General features: G+C 43.8%; 1 protein-coding gene across 2 annotated transcripts in view; it reads left to right on the forward strand.

Annotated features, from left to right (window-relative positions):
* The window catches only part of LOC115470099, a 212,979-nt gene extending 196,961 nt beyond the window's left edge, over positions 1-16,018 (forward strand). For both annotated transcript variants that reach the window (XM_030202999.1, XM_030203000.1), the window contains exon 10: positions 14,491-16,018. In XM_030202999.1, coding sequence (XP_030058859.1) covers positions 14,491-14,812 — 322 coding nt within the window. In that variant the 3' untranslated portion in view covers positions 14,813-16,018. The remainder of the gene's footprint in view (positions 1-14,490) is intronic.
* The last annotated feature ends 6,011 nt before the right edge of the window (positions 16,019-22,029 follow it).

Raw genomic sequence — 22,029 nt, forward strand, 5'->3', positions numbered from 1 at the left:
CCGCTTGACTGTGGCTGCTCGGGCGGAGGCCCGGTTTGGAGCTTCAGTGTTGCGGTCAGGGATTTCTATGTCCCGCCCTGGGTGAGTACTGCTTCGGTACATCCCACCAGTCTATGGATTGATCAGCTTGATGATATGGAAGGTAAAATTATGTATCATACCTGATAATTTTCTTTCCATTAATCATAGCTGATCAATCCATAGCCCCTCCCAGATATCTGTACTGTTTATATTCTGGTTGAATTTTAGGTTCAAGTTTAGCCTTCAGTTACTTCAGGAGGACTTCGTGTTCAAGTTCTTCTTTCACTTGGATTCTTCAAGAGTTGAGACGAGTTTGTGTTACAGTGAGCTGCTGCATTTCTCTCCCCTCCGTTTTACGGGGCTGGATTGAGATTTAAATTCTGCCGGCACTCCCTCCCGCTTCGTGCGGCTGTAGGGCAGCTTTGTACCCCTCCCGCTTCGGCGGTGTTAGGGTCAGTCAGCTTCTCCCGCGGTTGCGGTTGCAGGATAAGCCAGATCCCCCCGCATCGGGGGGTGTGGTGTCCCTCCCCCGCTCCGCGGGGATGAGCTGGACGGATTCCCCTCCCCCACTTGTGTGGGGATGAGCTGGGTTAATTCCCCTCCCCCGTTTCGGCGGTGGTGAGCTGGGCAGAGTGTCCCTTCGTGGGTGTAATTCTCTAAGTGCTGAGTCCTGCGGATGGAGCTTTGATATCGACATACTGAGGAGTTTCCGGCAGCACATGACCACATATAGGGAGGCAAAAGTTTGCTCTCTATCTCCACCTGCTGGTAGATGGACACAACCCACCAGTCTATGGATTGATCAGCTATGATTAATGGAAAGAAAATTATCAGGTATGATACATAATTTTACCATGTCTGTAATTGAGATTACACTAGAAAACAAAATTTCTTTATATGATGAGTTTTATGGTGAATTGTCCTTGCTGTGCTCTGTATCCATTGTTGGTGGATGGCCAGGAGGTTCTCTGGATGCAGAATGTGTTTGGCTTCAATACCATATATGTGTTGGAGGACCATGGCTCAGTGGGGCTGAATAGTGCAGTCTATTGTACTTCCCTTAGCTCTCAATTGGCCTGCAGCCACTGAAGCCTGCACTGCAACCCTCATTGAAGTTATGGGGAGTGGGGTAGGGACAGAGCATGGGTGCATCAGGTTTGCTGTTTTTTTTCTTTTTCAAAAAAGTTGGCAACTCTAGTGCCCACCCATCCAACCTGTTGGCCCACCCAAAAATTGCCTTCTGGCTACGCCACTGGCTCAAAGGAGCTTACAATCTAAAGGACAAAGTACAGTCAATCAACAGACTTGGAGAATTATTCACGTGACTTAGTTACACATTAGAAGGTAACTAGCGGTTTCAACTTCTTTCCATCTGCAGTACATGATAGAACACGGTGAAATTTTGTCCATTCATGACCGGTAGATTTTTACAGCCATTTCCTTTGCACTAATCTCATCAGCTGTTCTTGTACTTGGAATATCAAAACTCATCAGTACTTCATCCATGTTAATCATGTCTCCAGGTTGCAGGTTATTTTTCTTACTTCTTTCTTGCATGACATTAACGAATTTACCCATTTTCTCTTCCCAATCATCTGGTAGCTTTTGACCCACTGTAATTCCAGCTTAAATACATAAGTAATTCATTTGCATAATCTTCTATACCCAGTTCACTCTTGTATAAAAATTGGGGCTCTTCATGTTTTATTCTGATGGTGGAAACAACCATGCAGCTATCTCCTTGCGTAAGTACCCACTGTTTCAGATTTGCCTCTAGATTTGGCTATTTGGCAGATTTACGACGTTGTACACTTTTCCTGGGGTGGATTTATTTCAGTTTTTCCTCAGCTTTGCGCCACTCACAGACAGACTTCTCATCAATGGAAAACATACGCCCTGCTTCACGATTTCCATGTTTTCACATAATTGACTACCGATAATTTGAAATCAGCCATATACAACTTTCTTTGAGGCATTGAAGATGGACAGCTGGTAAATTTACATAAACGTCCTTCATATTCGCTTACCTTGCTTTTACTCCAGTCTAGCGTTGTTGGCGTGCCTCAGTCATCCACTCCCACACTCCTGCACATGATCATCCTGGCACCATGAACTGAGCATGCACGGGGAATACAAAGGTCCAGGCAATGCAGAACGTTTTTTTACATTGTTCCTTATTTTCCACAGGATATAGAGGGTGTGGGTTATATATGTGAAAATATTTTCCAGGATATAAATATTTTCCACAGGGATATATATGTGAAAATATGGTTAAAAAAACATATTTTTACATCTAATTTTAGATTTATTTATTTTTTTCTAAAACACATCTATAAACAAATTTATTTGATTTCGTATGATTTTTTTTTTTTTTGTATTTTTAATTTTAGGACTTTCCCCAGAAACAGCGGACAATCTGCAATTACGGGGACACTCTCACCCCAATTCAGTGCTTTTTTTGTAGAAAAAAAGGTGCCGGTACTCATTATGGGCGGGGTCACCACATATGGCTCCACCCCTATGATAGCCACACCCACATTAACCACACCCCCTATACCAGCCATGGCGCATATAAACAGACATCATTGAAAATATTATAGTACTATAGGAGAAAAAAATAACGTGATTTTTTTTCATGATAAATAATCTCTGTAAGCTCTTACAGCTCCAGTATACCCAGTGCAAAATAAGACAGCCAATGTAAATTCTCAAATTGGACATATTACAAACACTAAAATGAAAATAAAATGATTTTTTTCTACCTTTGTTGTCTGGTGACTGTTTTTGATTCCATATTGGTCCCAGTCTGTGATTCTGCTTTCCTTTGTTTTCGCTTAACTCTTCTGTGCCATTTGTCATTTTTGTCTCCTTTTTCTTTGCTTTCTTCAATATTTTTCAGGCTCTCTCTCTGTCCAGATTTAATTCATTCTTACTATCCATTCTTCAATTTCCTTCATCTACCTGTGGCTTTTCATCTTTTCCTCACCCTTGTTCTCCCCATGCCCCTTCCTCTTATTCTCCAGTCTTTCTCTATTCCCCTTTTCCATCCAGCAGCTCTGCTTTCTCTCCCCATCCTTCCAGTGTCTCCCCTATTTCTTTCTGCATTCTTCCATCCAGCGTCTTTCCTCTTTCTCTCCCCATCCTTCCGTTTTCCCTCTCTCTCTCCCCATCCTTCCATCTGTTTTTCCCCCTCTCTCTCCCCATCTTTCCATCTGTTTTCCCTCTCTCTCCCCATCCTTCCATCTGTTTTTCCCTCTCTCCCCAATCCTTCCATCTGTGTTTTCCCTCTCTCTCCCCATCCTTCCATCTGTTTTTCCCCTCTCTCCCCAATCCTTCCATCTGTTTTTCCCTCTCTCTCCCCATCCTTCCCTCTGTTGGTTTCCCTCTCTCTCCCCAATCCTTCCCTCTGTTGGTTTCCCTCTTTCCCCAATCCTTCCCTCTGTTGGTTTCCCTCTTTCCCTCTCTCCCCAATCCTTCCCTCTGTTGGTTTCCCTCTCTTCCCAATCCTTCCCTCTGTTGGTTTCCCTCTCTTCCCAATCCTTCCCTCTGTTGGTTTCCCTCTCTCCCCAATCCTTCCCTCTGTTGGTTTCCCTCTCTCCCCAATCCTTCCCTCTGTTGGTTTCCCTCTTTCCCTCTCTTCCCAATCCTTCCCTCTGTTGGTTTCCCTCTTTCTCTCTCTCCCCAATCCTTCCCTCTGTTGGTTTCCCTCTCTCCCCAATCCTTCCCTCTGTTGGTTTCCCTCTTTCCCTCTCTCCCCAATCCTTCCCTCTGTTGGTTTCCCTCTTTCCCTCTCTCCCCAATCCTTCCCTCTGTTGGTTTCCCTCTTTCCCTCTCTCCCCAATCCTTCCCTCTGTTGGTTTCCCTCTTTCCCTCTCTCCCCAATCCTTCCCTCTGTTGGTTTCCCTCTTTCCCTCTCTCCCCAATCCTTCCCTCTGTTGGTTTCCCTCTTTCTCTCTCTCCCCAATCCTTCCCCCCCCCCCCCCCCCCGCGCGACACTCCGGGCGAGTCCTGCACTTAGTTTTTTTTTTTTAAGACTCAGAACGTGCGAACGATGTAGCCGGCAGCGATTGAAAGAGGCTGTCTGGGCTGGCGTCTGCGTCGGAGCTTCCCTCACCCTCTGCGAGTCCCGCGAAACAGGAAGTTGTAACAACGAAGGCGGGACTCGCAGAGGGTGAGGGAAGCTCCGACGCAGACGCCAGCCCAGACAGCCTCTTTCAATCGCTGCCGGCTGAATCGTTCGCGCGTTCTGAGTCTTAAAAAAACAAAACTAAGTGCAGGACTCGCCCGGAGAGTCGCGGGGGGCGGGGCGGGCAAAAAAAGGTGCCGGTACGCCGTACCGTTGCGTACCGGCACAAAAAAAGCACTGCCCCAATTAGTCCATAAAATCAAGGGTCAACAGTAATACATTTAATGTTTGTGATTCGCTAAGTGAAAAGATACTAAAAGTGGGGTTATAAATAACAGAGGTAAAAACTAAAAGTTTGAAGCAGTAGATTTGGGCAAATTTAATTTTAAAGTTTGTGTCTTATACAGTCAAAATTGGTCAAATTTTATTCATAACTTCCTATGGATTACAGAGAGATAGATGTGTTAAATTTACTATTTTTAATACGCTTTTTTATTGATTAAATGTTTCTTGTTTTCAAAGATGTCATTAGTCCATACCTGAGGCTGAAAGTTTTGGGGATTATGCAGTTGATATTCCTAACATGCCCTACTTTTGGTACCTTTTCCCTCATTGGGTAACATTTAATACTACAGATAATTCATAGCAATTTATATCATAAGATTGTATCCCATCATTGTTTCTCCAACACAACCTAAAATAATAAATATCATTGTTGTCTTGTACTCTCCATATGTTCAGTGCTTTCACAATAGATGTAGTTCTTGGGATACATCATATGTTTTTGTTTTGTTTTTTTACACAAAACTGATCAGCTTTTCACATCTGTTGCCTTGCACGCAAAAAGGTAAACAGGCCCTGCATATATACTGGACTGTGCTTAAAACAAATTGCTTACTGCATGAAAAAAATGCAGATTGTCACCAGTCTAGTCTGTATCCTTTGAGCTTAAGAAGTTAGGATCACCAGTAGCTGAAAGAAATATTATCAAAATGACTAGGAACCTAGTTGCTCATCTCTGCTTTCTATCTATTAAGCATGTAGGGGTTGTAGTGTTGTTATCGATTCACACTTTTACCTCTTATTGCAGTCTAGACAGAGTATCTTAAGAGATTATATTTTTGGGCAAGACATTCTATTTTGCCATTTCAGTTAGTAGTCAACTACATCTATATATCTGTTTGGTTTACTCTCAGAATCCAAAGCAAGTTAAACTGGGTGGGTGAAGGAGACAGTTACTATGGGGATACTAGAAAGGGACTCATGTTGGCAGATGATGAGTGTTAAAGGGGGCTGATGCTAGTTGTAGGTGGGAGAAAGAGGCTGATTTTTGGGAATGAGAGAAGGGGGCTGACAGTGGGGGAAGTGTGGCTGGAGCTTGAGATGATTCTGGTGATGGGGAGGGTATATGGGTGGGCAGGCAGATGATCCTCAAAGGCTGGGGGGGGGGGGGTAGGGTAATAGCCAGAGGCTGTCTGCTGGGGTTCATGGATGAGTGGACAGTTGCCAGATGCTGAGATACAGATAAATAAATAAATATTCTAGTTATTAATAAGTCTGGCTTCCAGATCTTACGATTTGTTGATGCCTACATTAAACTGAGGGGAATTTTTCTACACATGCGCAAAAAATCTTTTTAGATTTTTGTGAGCTCAAAGAGGGGTGGCCTAATGATTAGTACAGTGGCCAAAGAACCAGGGAAACTGGATTCAATTCCCGTTTCAACTCCTTGTGACTCTGGACAAGTCACTTAACTCTCCATTGCCTCAGATACAAAATAAGTACCTGTATATAATATGGAAATCGCTTTGATTTTAACTACAGAAAGGTGGTATATCAAACACCATCCCCTTTCCCTTCCCTATTTGCAACAGTGGCACTGAATAACATCACCTCCACTTGTGTCAGACTTATCTAGCTGTTTATAGAGAGCCCCATTACAGGTAAGCAACTTTACTTTCTGATATCCATGACAGTTGTTACAATTTCATGAATTTTTACTACTTTTACTCAGTTACATTTGATGCTTGCAGTTAAAAGTAAAAGCGGAAGTGAGATATAAATGATGATTCCTTAGTAAACCAGGTGAAACAAAATATGGACAAGGATTTTGCTATTTCAAACCTTGTCACGCAAACAGTGGATCATCTCATCTTAAATTTTGCTGTTCAGGGAATATAGCCTATGAGAACAGCATATGTCCCATGTAAAAATTTTACATTGGGGTGACTGTCCACTGGATTGATAGATTCTTTAGAGAGGAAGTCTCTTGTCCGGACTTAAGAAGATTGAAGGGTTGGCACACACTTGACATTCTTGCATCAGTTCTCAAAGATATTCAGACAGACTTTGCCGTTAGATTAAACATTTTTAGAATAAGAACAGACAATGATTCTAACTTTATGAATGCTTTCTCAGTAATTGGACAGCATGACGATGATAGTAAAGATGCAAATGATGAATTAGACGGCACTGCTGCTAATATAGATGATAATGATTACAATGATGATAAAGCATTTTTTGCTATAAGACAGTCAAGTGTTTCAGACAGAGATTCCCTTGGTCAGTATCTGCAGACCCAGTCAGAAGACATCAATAATATTGCAACCCTGACAGTCATTTTCAAACTTTAGTTTTACTAGAAGCAAAGCAGATTGAATTGTAGAGTAATAAGAGCAATAAAGTTGGGATAAAAACGTTAACAATAGTTGCATTTATTATATTAGGCAATAACTTTTTTACTTAAGTAAAGTTTTTAATGTGTTCTTCTAGTACTTTGAACGTAAGGTGAAAAAGTGAAGACAGTAATAAAACAAGATGAACACAGTATTCTCCGAGGACAAGCAGGCTGCTTGTTCTCATGATTGGGTCGTCGTCCACAACGGCCCAGGAGACCTGCAAACTTTTTGACAGCAAAAACAAAGAACTCTCCAGAACGCTCCGCTGCGCGGCCCGAACACAGCACACGTGCAAATGGCTTCCCGCGACGTGAGCATGCCCTCTCAGTTTCTTTTTGTCCGCGATCTTGAGTGCCACATTTTGTTCAAGCACTCAAAATGTTTCAGCTCAGGAGACTTGTTTTTCGCATTTATCGTCCCCCTTTTTTTTCTTTCACATTTCCTGTGTTGTTTTACAAAAATATATTTTAAAAAAAAAGTTATTTTTTTTCCTTTGTCTTCTTAGTCTTCTTCACTTCTTTAAGTTTCCCTCTCTTTTCGTCGTGGCTGCCTTTTAGGCTGCTCGGCCGGGTCTTTTTTTCCCCCCTTTTTGTGCACGATTGAGTCCTTTAATTTCGCAGCCGCTGTTTTTCCATCCATGTCATCGAGGACTCCCGTTGTACTCTCTGCAACTAGACCATCTCAGGTATGGACCCCCATGCGTGGTGTCTCCAGTGCCTTGGGCCCGAACATTTGCCAGCTGCTTGGAAGTTGTGCTCTTTAATGAAAAAACGGACCCAAGTGTCTCGGGAGGCTCAACGTGAGCGCCTTTTTTGCCCATCGGTCTGGTCCTTCGACGTCGGCATCGACATCGGTACCAAGGTCGGCAGCATCGACTTCGAGAGCGCAGCTAATGGCTGCCGAACGACCACATCGCGCTGGGAGCAGCGAGGCATCGAGTGGGTCTCCACCTGTCTTGAGGCCTACTGCTATGCAGGCCCCCCGGGACCGACCTTCGTCGGGCCCTGCTCCGAGGAGGCATGAGGATTCCATGTCCTCTTCAGTACCGAGGAGTCTTGATGATGGGCGTAGCGCGAAGGCTAAGAAGCAGCGTCATCGATCTCCTTCCATGCACGGTACTGGGAGCTCCGAAGAGCTGAGGGATTCGGCACCCAGAAGCGTCGGCGCCGAGAGGACTGCTCACCCTCTATATAGGAGGTGCCGATGTGTCGGTCTTCTGGCAGCTCGGTACCAGCTCTCGAGCCCCCTCAGGTTCTGCCACCAGCTCCTACACCGGCCCCTTAGCCTTTCCCAATGGAGGCTCTCGACAAGTGTATCAGGGCCCTTCTTCCTTAGCTTCTGGAAGGGTTGCTGCGCCAGTCTACATCGGTGCCAGGGGTGCTTGCGCCTTCAGCATTGACTGTTGTAGTGGCATCTGGGCCTTCACCTGTGGTGAGGTCTCCGTCCTCGGTGCCGCTTGCGGCATCAGCGTCGGCCGCCACCGCGGTCGATTCTTCCTCGACGTTGGTGGAGGAAGCTTCACTGCAGTCCAGGCAGGAGTTGAGTTCTCAACATCCCCCCCCCCCCCCCCCGAGGACGTCGATCCTCGACGTCGAGACAGGCTCGGGTTCGGGCTGCTCTTAGAGAGCTTTTGTCCGACACCGATGATGAGTGCTCGTGGGAAGAAGAGGAAGATCCCAGATACTTTTCGGAGGAAGAGTCATATGGTGTCCCCTCTGATCCTACTCCACCAATTGAAAGAAGGCTGTCGCCACCTGAGAGTCTTTCTTTTTCCTCTTTTGTTCGGGAAATATCTAAGGACGTTCCATTCCCTATGGAGGTTGTGGATGAGACCAGGGCCAAGATGTTCGATGTCTTGGATTATCCTTCTCCACCCATAGAGGTGGCAACGGCTCCCTTGCATAACACACTCAGGGAAGTTTATTTATTTATTTATTTATTTATTATTACATTTGTACCCCTCACTTTCCCACAGAAGCAGGTACAATGCGGCTTACATAGTTAACAGAATTACAATTATTAGATTCATTAAGAAGAATGAACGATAATGTAACATAATAATAGAATGCTTTAAGTATATGTTAATTGACATGGGAAGGAGTAATGAAGATAGATATGTGAAACTGGTCGTTCCCTCTTTCTAATCCAGTGGTCCCCAAGAAATATGAGTCCCAATACAGAGTCCATGGAGAGCCTGTAATGGTGAAGTCTCAACTGCCTCACGATTCCATGGTGGTAGACTCTGCTCTCAGAAGAACCAAGAGTACTAGAGACTGTGCCTTGGCGCCCCCAGGCAGAGAGTCTAGGACCTTGGATTCTTTTGGGAGGAAAACGTATCAGGCCGCTATGCTCGCCGCCACGATCCAAACTTACCAGCTCTACACGAGCATCCACTTGCGGAACTCAGTGAGGCAACTGTCCAGTTTGGTCGAAGCCCTTCCTCCGGAGCTCGCCGAACCTTTTCACCAGGTGGTCAGGCAGCAGAAGGCGTGTCGCAAATTCCTGGGGTACTTACAACACTTTTGATGTGGCATCCCGAGTAGCTGCTCAAGGTATAGTGATGCGCAGACTCTCTGTTATGATTCTGCCGGTTTTGCTGAGGGGGAGGGGGGACATCTCTTCTGATTGGCTGCCAGGATTTGTGGTGACGTCAGGAGATAGTACTTTAACCTGCAGCTGGAGAGTCCCTCTGCTTTGGCGTTACTTACTTTTGGTGGTAACTGGAAAGCCGGATAGTTTTCTGTCAGAACGTGCTCTGGGTTCTCACAAGGATCTGTGTTTGTGTTAGAGTTTTCTTTTCCTTCCCTCTGGGTTAGCTGCTGCTGCTGCGTGTGTGTGTGTAGCTCTGTATTCAGGGCCAGCTGCTCGTTTGTTAGTGGGGGCTGGGCGTTGTTCAGCCTCCGGGGCTCTGGGCTTAGTGAGAGCGTTATCTCCATTGTTTGTTTGTTTATAGGATTTCTCTCCCCGTGTGCAGTGAGTAACCCTTTGTGTGCTGTGTCCCTGTCTCTTACGGTGTGTTGTTTAGTAGGGCTGTGCTTCCCCTCCGCGGGGAGCTTTCTCTCGGCTTGTTTGTTATAGGAGCTTTCTCTCTCTCCCTCGTGTGCTGACCCTGCTAGCTTAACCCTTTGTGTGCTGTATCTCTGCCTCTGTCTGCTGTGGGAGTAAGGCATAGGCTTTCTACCTCCCTTTTTTGTGTCTGGTTCCTCTGGCTTCCGCCTGGGGGCTTCCTAACCCTGTTGGGGGTTGCTGTGTTAGTTCCCCTGTCCTGCGCTAGTCCCCTGGGTGGGCGGGGCCTGCTCTGGTTCTTTTGTTTCTCCCTCTGCCCTATTGCTGGTGTTCAGCACGTGTCTGGCATCTTGGGGTCCCGGGGGCCCTGCCTGTGTGTATCTGGGTTGCCGTGAGGCCCGCACGAGTGGCTCTGTGTGCATGGGCTCCGGTTCGGCTGCAAGGCCCGCCTGTATGCCTATTTCTCTTCTTCCTGAGGGACTGTGGGGAGGGGTAGCTTAGGGGTATTGTGTAGCTGGGGTGTCTCCCCTTGGCCTGGGTCGGCGCCCTGCTGGCCTCTGCCAGGGCCCAAGGGCTCACGACCAACCCAACGGATTACACTCTCATGACTGCGTGTCTCTGACCTGGATCATAAGACCCAGCAGCAAATGGCAGATGCTCCTTGCCGGGGGGGATAATCTCAAAAAGTAGAGGACATGGTCGATCAGAACAAAAAGCACCATGATGCTATGGATTGTCTCTCCCGCCGGGCGTCTTCTGCTACCACCTCCTCATCTAGGAGGTTTTTTGGAGGGAAGAGGAGTGCTCCCTATTCCTACAATAGGCGTAGGTACACTCCTGCTTCTCAGCAGCCTGTTCAGGCTCAGTCCCAGCGCGCTCGTTCCCGTCAACGGCGTGTGACTAAGGCCCCTGCGGCTCCCCAGCAAAAGCAAGGGACAGGCTTTTGACTGGCTCCAGTGCAGCATAGCCTCAGAAAAAATATCCGTGCCGGACAACTTGCCGGTCGGAGGGAGGTTAATATTTTTTCACCAAAGGTGGCCTCTTATAACCTCCAACAGGTGGGTTCTTCAAATAGTTCGGTTAGGATACACTCCCAATCTGGAATCCATGCCTCCAAATTGTCCACTGGGAGCTCAGTCCTTCAGCTCCCAACACAAGCAGGTACTTGCAGAGGAACTATCCGCCCTTCTAAAGGCCAATGCGGTCAAACCCATTCCACGAGGGGAAGAAGGGCTGGGATTCTATTCCAGGTACTTCCTTGTGCAAAAGAAAATAGGGGGGATGCGTCCCATCCTAGACCTAAGGGCCCTGAACAAATTCCTTGTCCGAGAAAAGTTCAGGATGGTTTCCCTAGGCACCCTTCTTCCCATGATTCAGGAAAACGATTGGCTGTGCTCTCTGGACTTAAAGGATGCTTACACACACATCTTGATACTTCCAGCTCACAGGAGGTATCTTTGATTTTGGCTGGGAACACAGCACTTTCAGTACTGTGTACTGCCCTTTGGTGTGGCGTCTGCGCCCAGGGTGTTCACAAAGTGCCTGGCTGTAGTCTTAGCGTCGCTACGCAGACTGGGAGTGCATGTGTTCCCTTATCTCGACAATTGGCTGGTGAAGAGCACCTCGGAGGCGGGCGCTCTACAGTCCATGCGGATAACTATTCGAGTGCTGGAGCTACTGGGGTTCATAATCAATTATCCCAAGTCCCATCTTGTCCCGGTTCAGAAATTGGAATTCATCGGAGCTCTGTTGGACACACGGACGTCTCGAGCTTATCTTCCCCAGACAAGGGCAGATAATCTCCTGGCCCTAGTGTCCCTGTCTCAACAGATCACATCTCGGCAGATGTTGAGACTCTTAGGACACATGGCTTCCACAGTTCATGTAACCCCATGGCACACCTGCATATGAGATCAGCTCAATGGACCCTAGCTTCCCAGTGGAGCCAGGCCACAGGGGATCTAGAGGATGTAATCCTTCTTTCCACTGACTTTTGCAATTCCTTACTCTGGTGGACTATTCGATCCAATCTGACTTTGGGACGTCCATTCCAAATTCCTCAGCCACAAAAAGTGCTGACAACAAATGCATTCCTCCTGGGGTGGGGAGCTCATGTAGATGGACTTCACACTCAAGGAGCTTGGTCTTTTCAGGAAAAGGGTCTTTAGATCAACCTCCTGGAATTACGAGCGATCTGGAACGCTCTCAAGGCTTTCAGAGATCGGCTGTCCAACCAAATTATTCTAATTCAGACAATCAGGTTGCGATGTATTACTCCAGCAAGCAGGGGGGGCACCGGATCTCGCCCTGTGTGTCAGGAAGCCGTCCGGATGTGGCTTTGGGCGCAACATCACAGCATGTTTTTCCAGGTCGCCTATCTGGCAGGCGTAAACAACAGTCTGGCTGACAGGTTGAGCAGGATCATGCAACCTCACGAGTGGTCATTGAACGTGGACATAGTCTGTAAGACCTTCCGAGCGTGGGGCACCCCCTCGGTGGATCTTTTTGCCACTCAGACCAATCACAAAGTCCCTCAATTCTGTTCCAGACTTCAGGCCACGACAAACTAGCGTCAGATGCCTTTCTCCTTCATTGGGGGGCAGGCCTTCTGTATGCGTATCCTCCTATACCTCTAGTAGGGAAGTCTTTGCGGAAACTCAAGCAAGACCGTGGAACCATGATTCTGATCGCGCCCTTTTGGTCCCATCAGATCTGGTTTCCTCTTCTTCTGGAGTTGTCCTCCGAAGAACCGTGGAGATTGGAGTGTTTTTCGACCCTCATCACCCAGGACGAGGGATCGCTTCTACATCCCAACCTCCAGTCTCTGGCTCTCATGGCCTGGATGTTGAGAGCTTAGAGATAGCCTCTTTGGGTCTTTCAGAAGGTGTCTCCCGAGTCTTGCTTGCTTCCAGGAAAGATTCCACGAAAAAGTGTTATTCTTTCAAATGGAAGAGGTTTGCCGTCTGGTGTGACAGCAAGGCCCTAGATCCTTTTTCTTGTCCTACATGGACCCTGCTTGAATACCTTCTACACCTATCAGAGTCTGGTCTCAATACCAACTCCTAAGAGTTCATCTTAGTGCAATTAGTGCTTATCATCAACGTGTAGAAGGTCAGCCTATCTCTGGACAGCCTTTCGTTGTTCGCTTCATGAGAGGTTTGCTTTTGTCAAAGCCCCCTGTCAGACCTCCACCATTGTCATGGGATCTCAGTGTCGTTCTCACCCAGCTGATGAAAGCTCCTTTTGAGCCACTGAATTCCTGCCCTCTGAAGTACTTTACCTGGAAGGTCATTTTCTTGGTGGCTGTTACTTCAGCTTGTAGAGTCAGTGAGCTCCAAGCCCTCGTAGTGCATGCACCTTATATCAAGTTTCATCATAACAGAGTAGTCCTCCGCACTCACCCTAAGTTCTTACCGAAGGTGTTGTCGGAGTTCCATCTGAACCAGTCAATTGTCTTGCCAACATTTTTCCCCGAGCACCTGGTGAGGACAAGTTACACAACTTGGACTGTAAGAGAGCATTGACCTTTTACGTGGAGCGGACAAAGCCCGACAGACAGTCCACCCAATTGTTTGTTTGTTTCGATCCCAACAGGAGGGGAGTCACCATCGGGAAATGCACAATCTCCAATTGGCTAGCAGATTGCATTTCCTTCACTTATGCCCAAGCTGGGTTGACTCTAGAGGGCCATGTCACGGCTCACAATGTCAGAGCCATGGCTGCGTCAGTGGCTCACTTAGCTTCGATTTAAAAGATTTGCAAGGCTGGAACGTGGTCATCAGTCCACACATTCACATCCCACTACTTCCTTCAGCAGGATACCCGACGCGACAGTCGGTTCGGGCAGTCAGTGCTGCAGAATCTGTTTGGGGTTTAGAATCCAACTCCACCCCCCTAGGCCCATTTTTGTTCTTTTCCAGGCTGCACTCTCAGTTAGTTGATTTTGGTTTCAGGTCAATCTATATTTTGTCCTCGCCATTGCGAGGCCCAATTGACCAAAATTCATTGTTTTGAGTGAGCCTGGGTGCTAGGGATACCCCAATCGTGAGAACAGGCAGCCTGCTTGTCCTCAGAGATAGTGTAGATACATACCTGTAGCGGGTATTCTCTGAGGACAGCAGGCTGATTGTTCTCACAAACCCTCCCTCCTCTCCTTTGGAGTTGTTCTATTCTCTGTTTTTGCTTTTTATTGAACTGATAGGGCATGCTTGTGTCGCGGGCGGGAAGCCGTTCGTGCGTGTGTGCTGTGTTTGGCCTGCGCGGCGGAGCGTTCTGGAGAGTTATTTGTTTTTGCTGTCAAAAATTTTGCCGGTCTCCTGGGCCGTCGTGGACGACGACCCAATCGTGAGAACAATCAGCCTGCTGTCCTCGGAGAATACATGCTACAGGTATGTATCTACACTTTAAAAACTTTTGCAATTGCATTGGATATCTCCTGTTTGATTACTGTCCTCACTTTTCCACCTTACTGTCATTTGCATGGGGATTGTATCCGTCTTCTTCATATTTACTGTAGTACTTTGAACAACGCTGCTTTTCAGTGAATTTTCATGTAATTTAAGTATCTAGTTATTCTGGTTAGTTCAGTAGTTGTGCTTATTTCACTTTTTTTTTTTAATGTAATACTTATTTCTACCATCGATTATTTTCTTGTCACAGGGAAAGACCAAGTCATTCTGGTCCCATTAAAAGACGACATCCTTCTGACGATTTTAATCGAGGAGATAAAAGATTTACACCATATGCTTCAAGTATCCATCCTTCACATCCATCCATGAGTGAGAAACAACATTTTAGAGACTGTGAGAAAATGTCATCTTCATCTGGTGTGCTTATGGAGTCGGATAAATGTAATCATGTACCTGTTTTTTCTTATGATTATAATTTTGGCTTGCCTAATCATCCTCCTCATAAAGAAGATAAAGATTATAATAGATCTGCCATCAAATCAAATCAGAAAACTAACAGTAGGAAAATCTGATTTAACTATGCATTTATATGTCCCATTTTGTATCAGATTTTGTTAGAATTAGAAAAACATTCAGCTTCTAGTATTTCAAGGAAACTCCTGCTTAATGTTATGATAACTTTATTTTCATCTGTTTGTTTTTGCTAAAGTATGCCTTAGGACATAGAATAGGGTGTGTGTGTATGTAGATAGATATATATATATATATATATGTCATTTTAATTTTGTTATGTAGTTACTAAGAATATATAGTTCATTGTACTAAACTATATGATAAACATTGTCGAAGCTTATCTGCTTTCAAGGAACTGGTGATGTATCAGTTATTAGGTTTAATTGAAGACTCTTGTCTGAAAAGGTAAACCAAAATCCCCATAGTTTTTAGCCTAGTGGGCATGCCAGTCCACAAGATTTCAAGTATAGTGACAGTTTCCTTTGAATATTTCTGTTGGCTTAATGAAATTCTATCAGATTTGCTTGTATAGTGGTACAGGGTCCAAAAAAAATTACAAGTAATCTTATTTTGACCAAACTTCTGTCCAGTTCAAACATATAAGTAGGGAATACGTGTTTTGAGCTGTTGCCATATCATGTAAGGTTTTGGCTCAGTTTTTACGTAAAACAAAAATTAGTCTGTTCCTTGTGGCATTATTTTATATTAAAAACAAATTGGTATTGTCTGATTGCTTTCCCAGCTTGCAAGTCAGGAAGACCAAACTGTATATCTTGAAAATGGCAGAAAAAAATTGAATAACCTGAAAAGCACACTTCACTTAAATAAAATTTGTTTTTGAAACATCAAAGTAACATAGTGAATATTAATATTGACTACTGAGTAAAGGAAGGGTTTTTTTTTTTAGCCTATGACTGTATTGATTGAGCACTGAAACATTAAGGGGTGAATTCTATAAATCATTCCTACAAAATTGGCTCAAAAAAATGCTTAAGTGATATTCTGTAAGACATGCCTAAAGTTAGGCACAGTTTATAGAATAGTGCTTAAGGGCAGGGGTCACATATAAATTTAGGCACGTCCATTTGCATCAACGAAAACGCGGTGCAGATGCCCTGCCTAAATTTGCATGCAGAACACCCTTATTCTATAATTGCACACATAACTGGAATCTACACTCTGCCCTGAAACACACATGACCCTCCCATTTCTGTGTCCTCTTTTTTGGGATGCATGTAAAATTTAGGTGTGGATCACGTGCCTAAATTTATGCACTTATATGTTAATTGATTTCAATTAGCACCAATTATTGGCACTAATTGGCACATTCAATTGAATTGCATGCACAAATTGGGTGTGCACGCAAATGTACACACACACAATTTTTTTACAACTTTTATAGAATTAGGGGTAAGTGTAGAGCTGATCTCTGAGGTATTTTTCCTTCCTCTTTTTGTTTGCCACCTGTTCCTAAGTGAATTGTGCTTCTCTGCATATTAGTCTTCATTTATGTCCTATTGAGGTGGTTAGAGAATGAAACCATTCTTATGCTGTCCTTCCTGGTTGATATGAAAATAAATGAAACGCCTTTTTTTTAGAACAGGCTTATAACTGTAAAAGTTTAGAACTTAGTCTTTGGCTAAAATGATGGAGCACATTAGCTGTAGAATCTCCTAGCACCAGGGGAGTATGAGAGAAGCAGATATCTTTCCACTGAAGGAAAAGTAATTTTATTCCAAGCATATCTTAATCCTCCAGAAAAATAGCAGCCTTTATTCCACCTTGGACCTCTGATCTCTGATCAAGTTTCTGGAAGAAAAAAAAAAACGTGATGGTGACATTAAGCATGAGGTTGCTAGTTACTCCACATTTATTATCTGAACTGCAGATGCATTACTTCTAGGATGGGGAGCATACAGCCATGGTCTTCAAACACAGGGTTCTTGGTTCTTCTAGAATTATGCAATGATCTGATATGTTCTTACAAGTTTCCAGCACCTCTTCACCAACACAGGGTTATCTTAATTTTAACCAATAGTAACGTGTTCTTCCTCAAGAAACAAGGGGGATATTAAGTAGCTAAAGGCACATTGGTTTTGCTTCATAGTTCACAGTGCACCTAGTGCATGTAACCTATATCCTCGGGCAAACCCAGTTATACCTTTTTATGACTAATTAGACTTGCTTGAAAAAATTCTTTTTTAACATTTTAGAGCCAAAATTTCCATCCCCATAAGCATGTTAACAGAATAGATATTTTGTTAAACTGACATCCAAAATGTTCATTTCTAATTTCCTGTTAAGTAGAGATTTGAGCACATCACAAAGAGGTATAGGAGATGGGTGAAGAATAGAGCAGAGATCAGTTCTTGGGAACAGCATGAGTAAACTGTCGATTGGTGGATTCCAGGCAGAGGCTCCACCTGAAGTCTTCCAATTGACAGTTTTAAGGTTGCCCTTAAAATCTTTGCTTTTATCCCCTCTGTTCTTTGCCTTTCTCCTATGCCTCTATTTTTCTTGCTTCTCCCCTTTCCTCTTCATCTACTCATCTTTCCTCTTGCTCACCAGCCTCTCCAGATATTTTGTTGTAAACTGCATAGAATCCATATTTTGGCCCTTGCACTATATTAAGATGTTGTACATAAATAATTTAATAAATAAGTTGATTCAGTAGGGCCTCAAGAGAAGGAAAGGACATTATTGTTACGATCCCACTGCTGAAATTAGAACAGTACTGAAAGGGATCTCTTTCTTAATGCTTATGATGAGAGTGAAGAAAAAAAAGACAAATTTTCATGCCTTTCCTTGTTACTCTTTCCTGTTGAAAGAGCAACATACAGTAGAGTCACTGCAAAGTACCTCTCACGTTACTGTAGTATTTTAAATTGGTTAAATTACTTTAGTTTTTCATTAGATAATTATTTTAAGAAACGAGACAGATATATAAAACCAATGGGAAAGATCATCAAAATGACAAGATGAAGAGACATGGTGTTGGTTATTTTGAGGGTGTATTGTTGGGAAATGTTATTTTAGAAAAACATTAGAGTGTGTAGTTACTGTTTGCTTTGGGATAAATGTGATATGGTGAAATAATGTATTTGGTTGAATGTGGCAATCAAAATTTTTGTGTGAGGATGTTGATATCTAATAGCGACAGGTGGATACAAAGAGAGGTGTTAGAATTTTGCTGTATTTGCCAGTGTGATGCGAATAGAGTGAATATATTTGTTGAGGTATGTACTTTCAAGCTCATTTTCAAAGCACTTAGCCTCCCAAAGTTCCATAGAAACCTATGGAACTTAGCCTCCCAAAGTGCTTTGAAAATATGCCTCTTTGTATATTACCTTGGGAAATGGATGCAGGTAGTTGTCTATGAAAATATGGACTAAATGTATTGGACTGAAGTTGGAACTGTTTTATGATGAACTTGGTTAGTGGTGTGATATTCTGTGCGAGTTCTGTTTTTTTGCTGACCTAGAAAGTTAAGATGTCTAGTCACAGGATAATAGAATTCAAAGGCAACAAGTAAAAGTCCATACTGTGTACTCCCTTCTGTCTTTGGGAGGTGGGTGGAATCTCTGCAAATAGACCAACAAATATGAAGTAGCAAGGGTTTGGTGGATTTTGAGATATGATGTGGGTTGTGTGTGGTATATTAAAAGTTGCTGTCAGTAGTGAGACAGACTTGTGTGTTTAGCTCTGCGATTAACAGTTGTTTCCTGGCTGACATGGTAAGTGGTGAAGGTGCTATATATGGTTGAGGAGGTGATGGTTTGCAGCCAGTGTAATCATAAGGAACTGCAAATGTTGTAAGACAGAGGACACAGTGTGTCACCACTACAGAGTTGCAGCAGGGAGGGAACGATACTCGTATTTTATGTGAATTTTATTGTGTATTGTAAACCACTGGAAACCTTTTGCAGAGGTAAATAATAAATCTCAACAAATTAAGATAGTTTCATGCAGTGTCAACAAGGCAGAAGCAAGGTACTTATCTTGGCGCGTCACACTTCTAGCCATGGAAGAAACGAAGCATGCTGCACCTGCAGTCAGTGTCACACTATAACAACAGGGACAAAGAGATATTTCTGCTGTACCTTTTGCTCAACAGTGAGAGCCTCACCCTTCTGCAAAACATAACAGGGCATATGGTCAGCTGTGAGTCCCATAACTGCATACAATGCTTGGAAAGTCAATAGTCATTTATATATATAGTAAATACTACAAAACAAAGCACTTGATTGATTAATTGATGCAATGGTTTATCATATTTATTTTAGGGGAAAAAAAAGAACAAATGTAGCCATAGAAAGGGAAAGTGTATCATCTTAATGATAAAAATAATGATGCCTTTTGGCATGATTTGAATTTCCTGTGGAGATACTTGCTTTCTTTATTTTTCATGATCAAATATTTATCATATTTCTTACACTGTCATTTAAACCTTCCTTTTTCCCCTTCTCTTTCCCTTTTTTATGTGTAAAAGTAGAGAGCCACAGTGATAATTAGGAGAGATGTGCTTTTAAAACAACAGCTTTGGAACTAGCTTAGTGGCAGTGATGTACACTGCAACGCTAAAGGTCAGGGCTGGGGATGAAGGCAGCATTCACAAACCCCGGGGGAGGGAGTCCCCTGAAACTGTGACACCTAGTGGCGTAATTGCAGGATTCAAGAAGGCGCCCTAGCTTAGAAATGTTACCTCAGTTATTGGACTGAGTTGGGAGGGGATATAAATTAACTTCCCAAACTTTATTCTGCCACAACCCCATTTTAGCAGGGTAAACAAGAACATAGTCCTTAGCCTATTAATGAAATGCTAGGTTTGTAACATCCCTGCATGACTGCTTTTTTTTTTTTTTTTTTTACCATAATTGTGACCCTATGGGGGTTGCAACCCACAGTTTTGATAATTCCCCAAATAATTGTGAATGAAGGTTCATGGTGCTAGATTCAACCCCTGATTCCAATTAAGCAGAAGTGCAAAGGAGCAGGAGGAACACACACAGGTTTCTCTATGTGGATTAATAGATTAAATACAGCAACTCCATGAAATTTTCTATGGTATTAATCCTCTCCTAATTTTATGATTCCTATGGATTGTTGTTTCCTGAAAATAAGGTAGTATGCAGTCACAGTTTCTCTTGTTTTTCATTCAAACACAAATTTTAACCAAATGTGATAAATTTAAAATTGATATTGTTTGCTACTGTAAATTTGATGTTCTGAATATGTTGATATTGTCTAGCTCCAATAAAGGTTATGTGGTTGAACACATTTGTCTTATGTCAGTTATCAAAATTGCCAGCTTTCGTACGCTACAGATTTTACAAGAGATCATCAATAAGCAGCTTAACAGTGTTCATTTTATATTTTGAAAAATGCTTGCATCTAATGAGATTTCCTTAGCTAAATTTTGTTTTGGCAAATATCATTTGAGAAGTTTTATGAAATGTATTCAAACTTGATTGACCCAGATTTTAAACGCAAAAATTTACTTCCAGAATTTTTCAGTATCTTGAATAAAAGTATTAATGTCCTGCTTCAAAATCAAAACAAACAAACTTGTGTGAACCCACTTTTTTAAAATCATCCCCACTCAATATAGTGTTGCATGATTAAAGAAAATATGAAGTAAAAGTGTCTTCCACAGCAGACTGGCTAATCTGCTGAAGAGGGCTTTAAACTAGAATCGTCATGGATAGGTGATTAAAACCCCCTGTAAGTAAAAGTCCTCAGGTAAGTAAAATATCAAATGCTGTTTTTCCATTTCTATGTAAGTAACATCTGTCCTTAGTATGAGAAATAAGGTTCTGGATCTGGAGACTGTAATTGAAGAGACTGACTTGGATTTAGTGATAATCCCATAGATATTCGTGGAAATCCATGATTGGGATATAATTGTACTGGGCTATAATCTATTCAGGAAGGATAGGGTAGGAAGAAGAAGAGGAGGAGTGGTGATATAATATAAACTGCAACAGATGTGCAGGGTTCACAGTAGAGAGCTGCACGGCTTGCGTCCCCGCGGGAATCCTGCGGAACCCGCGGGATTCCCGCAGGGACGGAGGCAGTTCCTGCGGGGTTCCCGCGGGGATGGAAGCTGTTCTGCGGGGTTCCCGCGGGGACGGAGTCAGTTCCTGCGGGGATGGAACCAGTTCTGTGGGCTTCCGGTGGAATTGTAAGCTCCACCTGCACCAGCCTCTCATCTACCGAATACCAATTTCTTTGAGTGCTGTCTCCTCCTCCTCCTCCTCTTTGCTTTAACAGCATAAATGTGGAAAGTCTTCCATTAAGGAGGTGGTAGAGTAACAAATGATGACGGAATTCAAAAAGGCATGGGATGAACACAGAGGATCTCTAATTAGAAAATGGAAGTTATATAAAACCTAACCTTAAATGGCTGCATGTGTGTGGATGTGTCAAGTGACGCTTAGATGGGGACTCTGGCTGTGATGAACTAGAGCTGATACCTGGCAGACTTGTATGGTCTGTGTCTCATACATGGCAATCTGGTGTAGGATGGGCTGGAAAGGGCTTAGACAGCAACTTCAGTGGCTGGAACATGAGGACAGTGCTGGACAGACTTTTATGGTCTGTGTCCCACAAATGAGAACATGAATAGGCTGGAGTGGGCTTCGATGGCAACTCCAGCAGTTGGAACATAAGGATGGGGCCAGATAGACTTCTGTGGTCTTTGTTCCAGAAACACGAAAGAAAGACCATAATCAAGTATATAATATCACACTCGTTGATTTAATGATGAATTGATCATGAGTGTGACTATTGGGCAGAGTGGATGGACAGTTCAGGTCTATTTGCTGTCACTTACTATGTTACTATTAATCCTCTTTGCTCCCAGGCTGGTGCACAGACCTCAGCTCTGACACAGGCACGAGAATCAGATGTCACCTGACCTACTGGCGCGTGCATGTGGCGACCTCTCAGCACACACTGCCAGTGAATCAGAGACAAATCTTACATGTGCGCACCAGAGTGTTCCAAGTTCCAACTTCCGTTCCTTCCTTGCCTACAGTGCTGTGGCTCAAATCCAGAGAGAGACTGAGGGAGCTGACTGGAACTTTCTTTTATGTACTATTAAATTCTTACGGGGATGGGTGGGGATGGTTTAAATTCTTGCGGGGACGGGTGGGGACGGGTTGGGATGGTTTAAATTTTTGCGGGGATGGGTGGGGATGGGTAAGATTCCAGTGGGGACGGGCGGGGATGGGTAAGATTTCTGTCCCCGTGCAACTCTCTAGTTCACAGGTTAAGG

This window comes from Microcaecilia unicolor, chromosome 5 (assembly GCF_901765095.1).
Source record: "Microcaecilia unicolor chromosome 5, aMicUni1.1, whole genome shotgun sequence".
In the NCBI taxonomy this organism is placed as follows: Eukaryota; Metazoa; Chordata; class Amphibia; order Gymnophiona; family Siphonopidae; genus Microcaecilia; species Microcaecilia unicolor.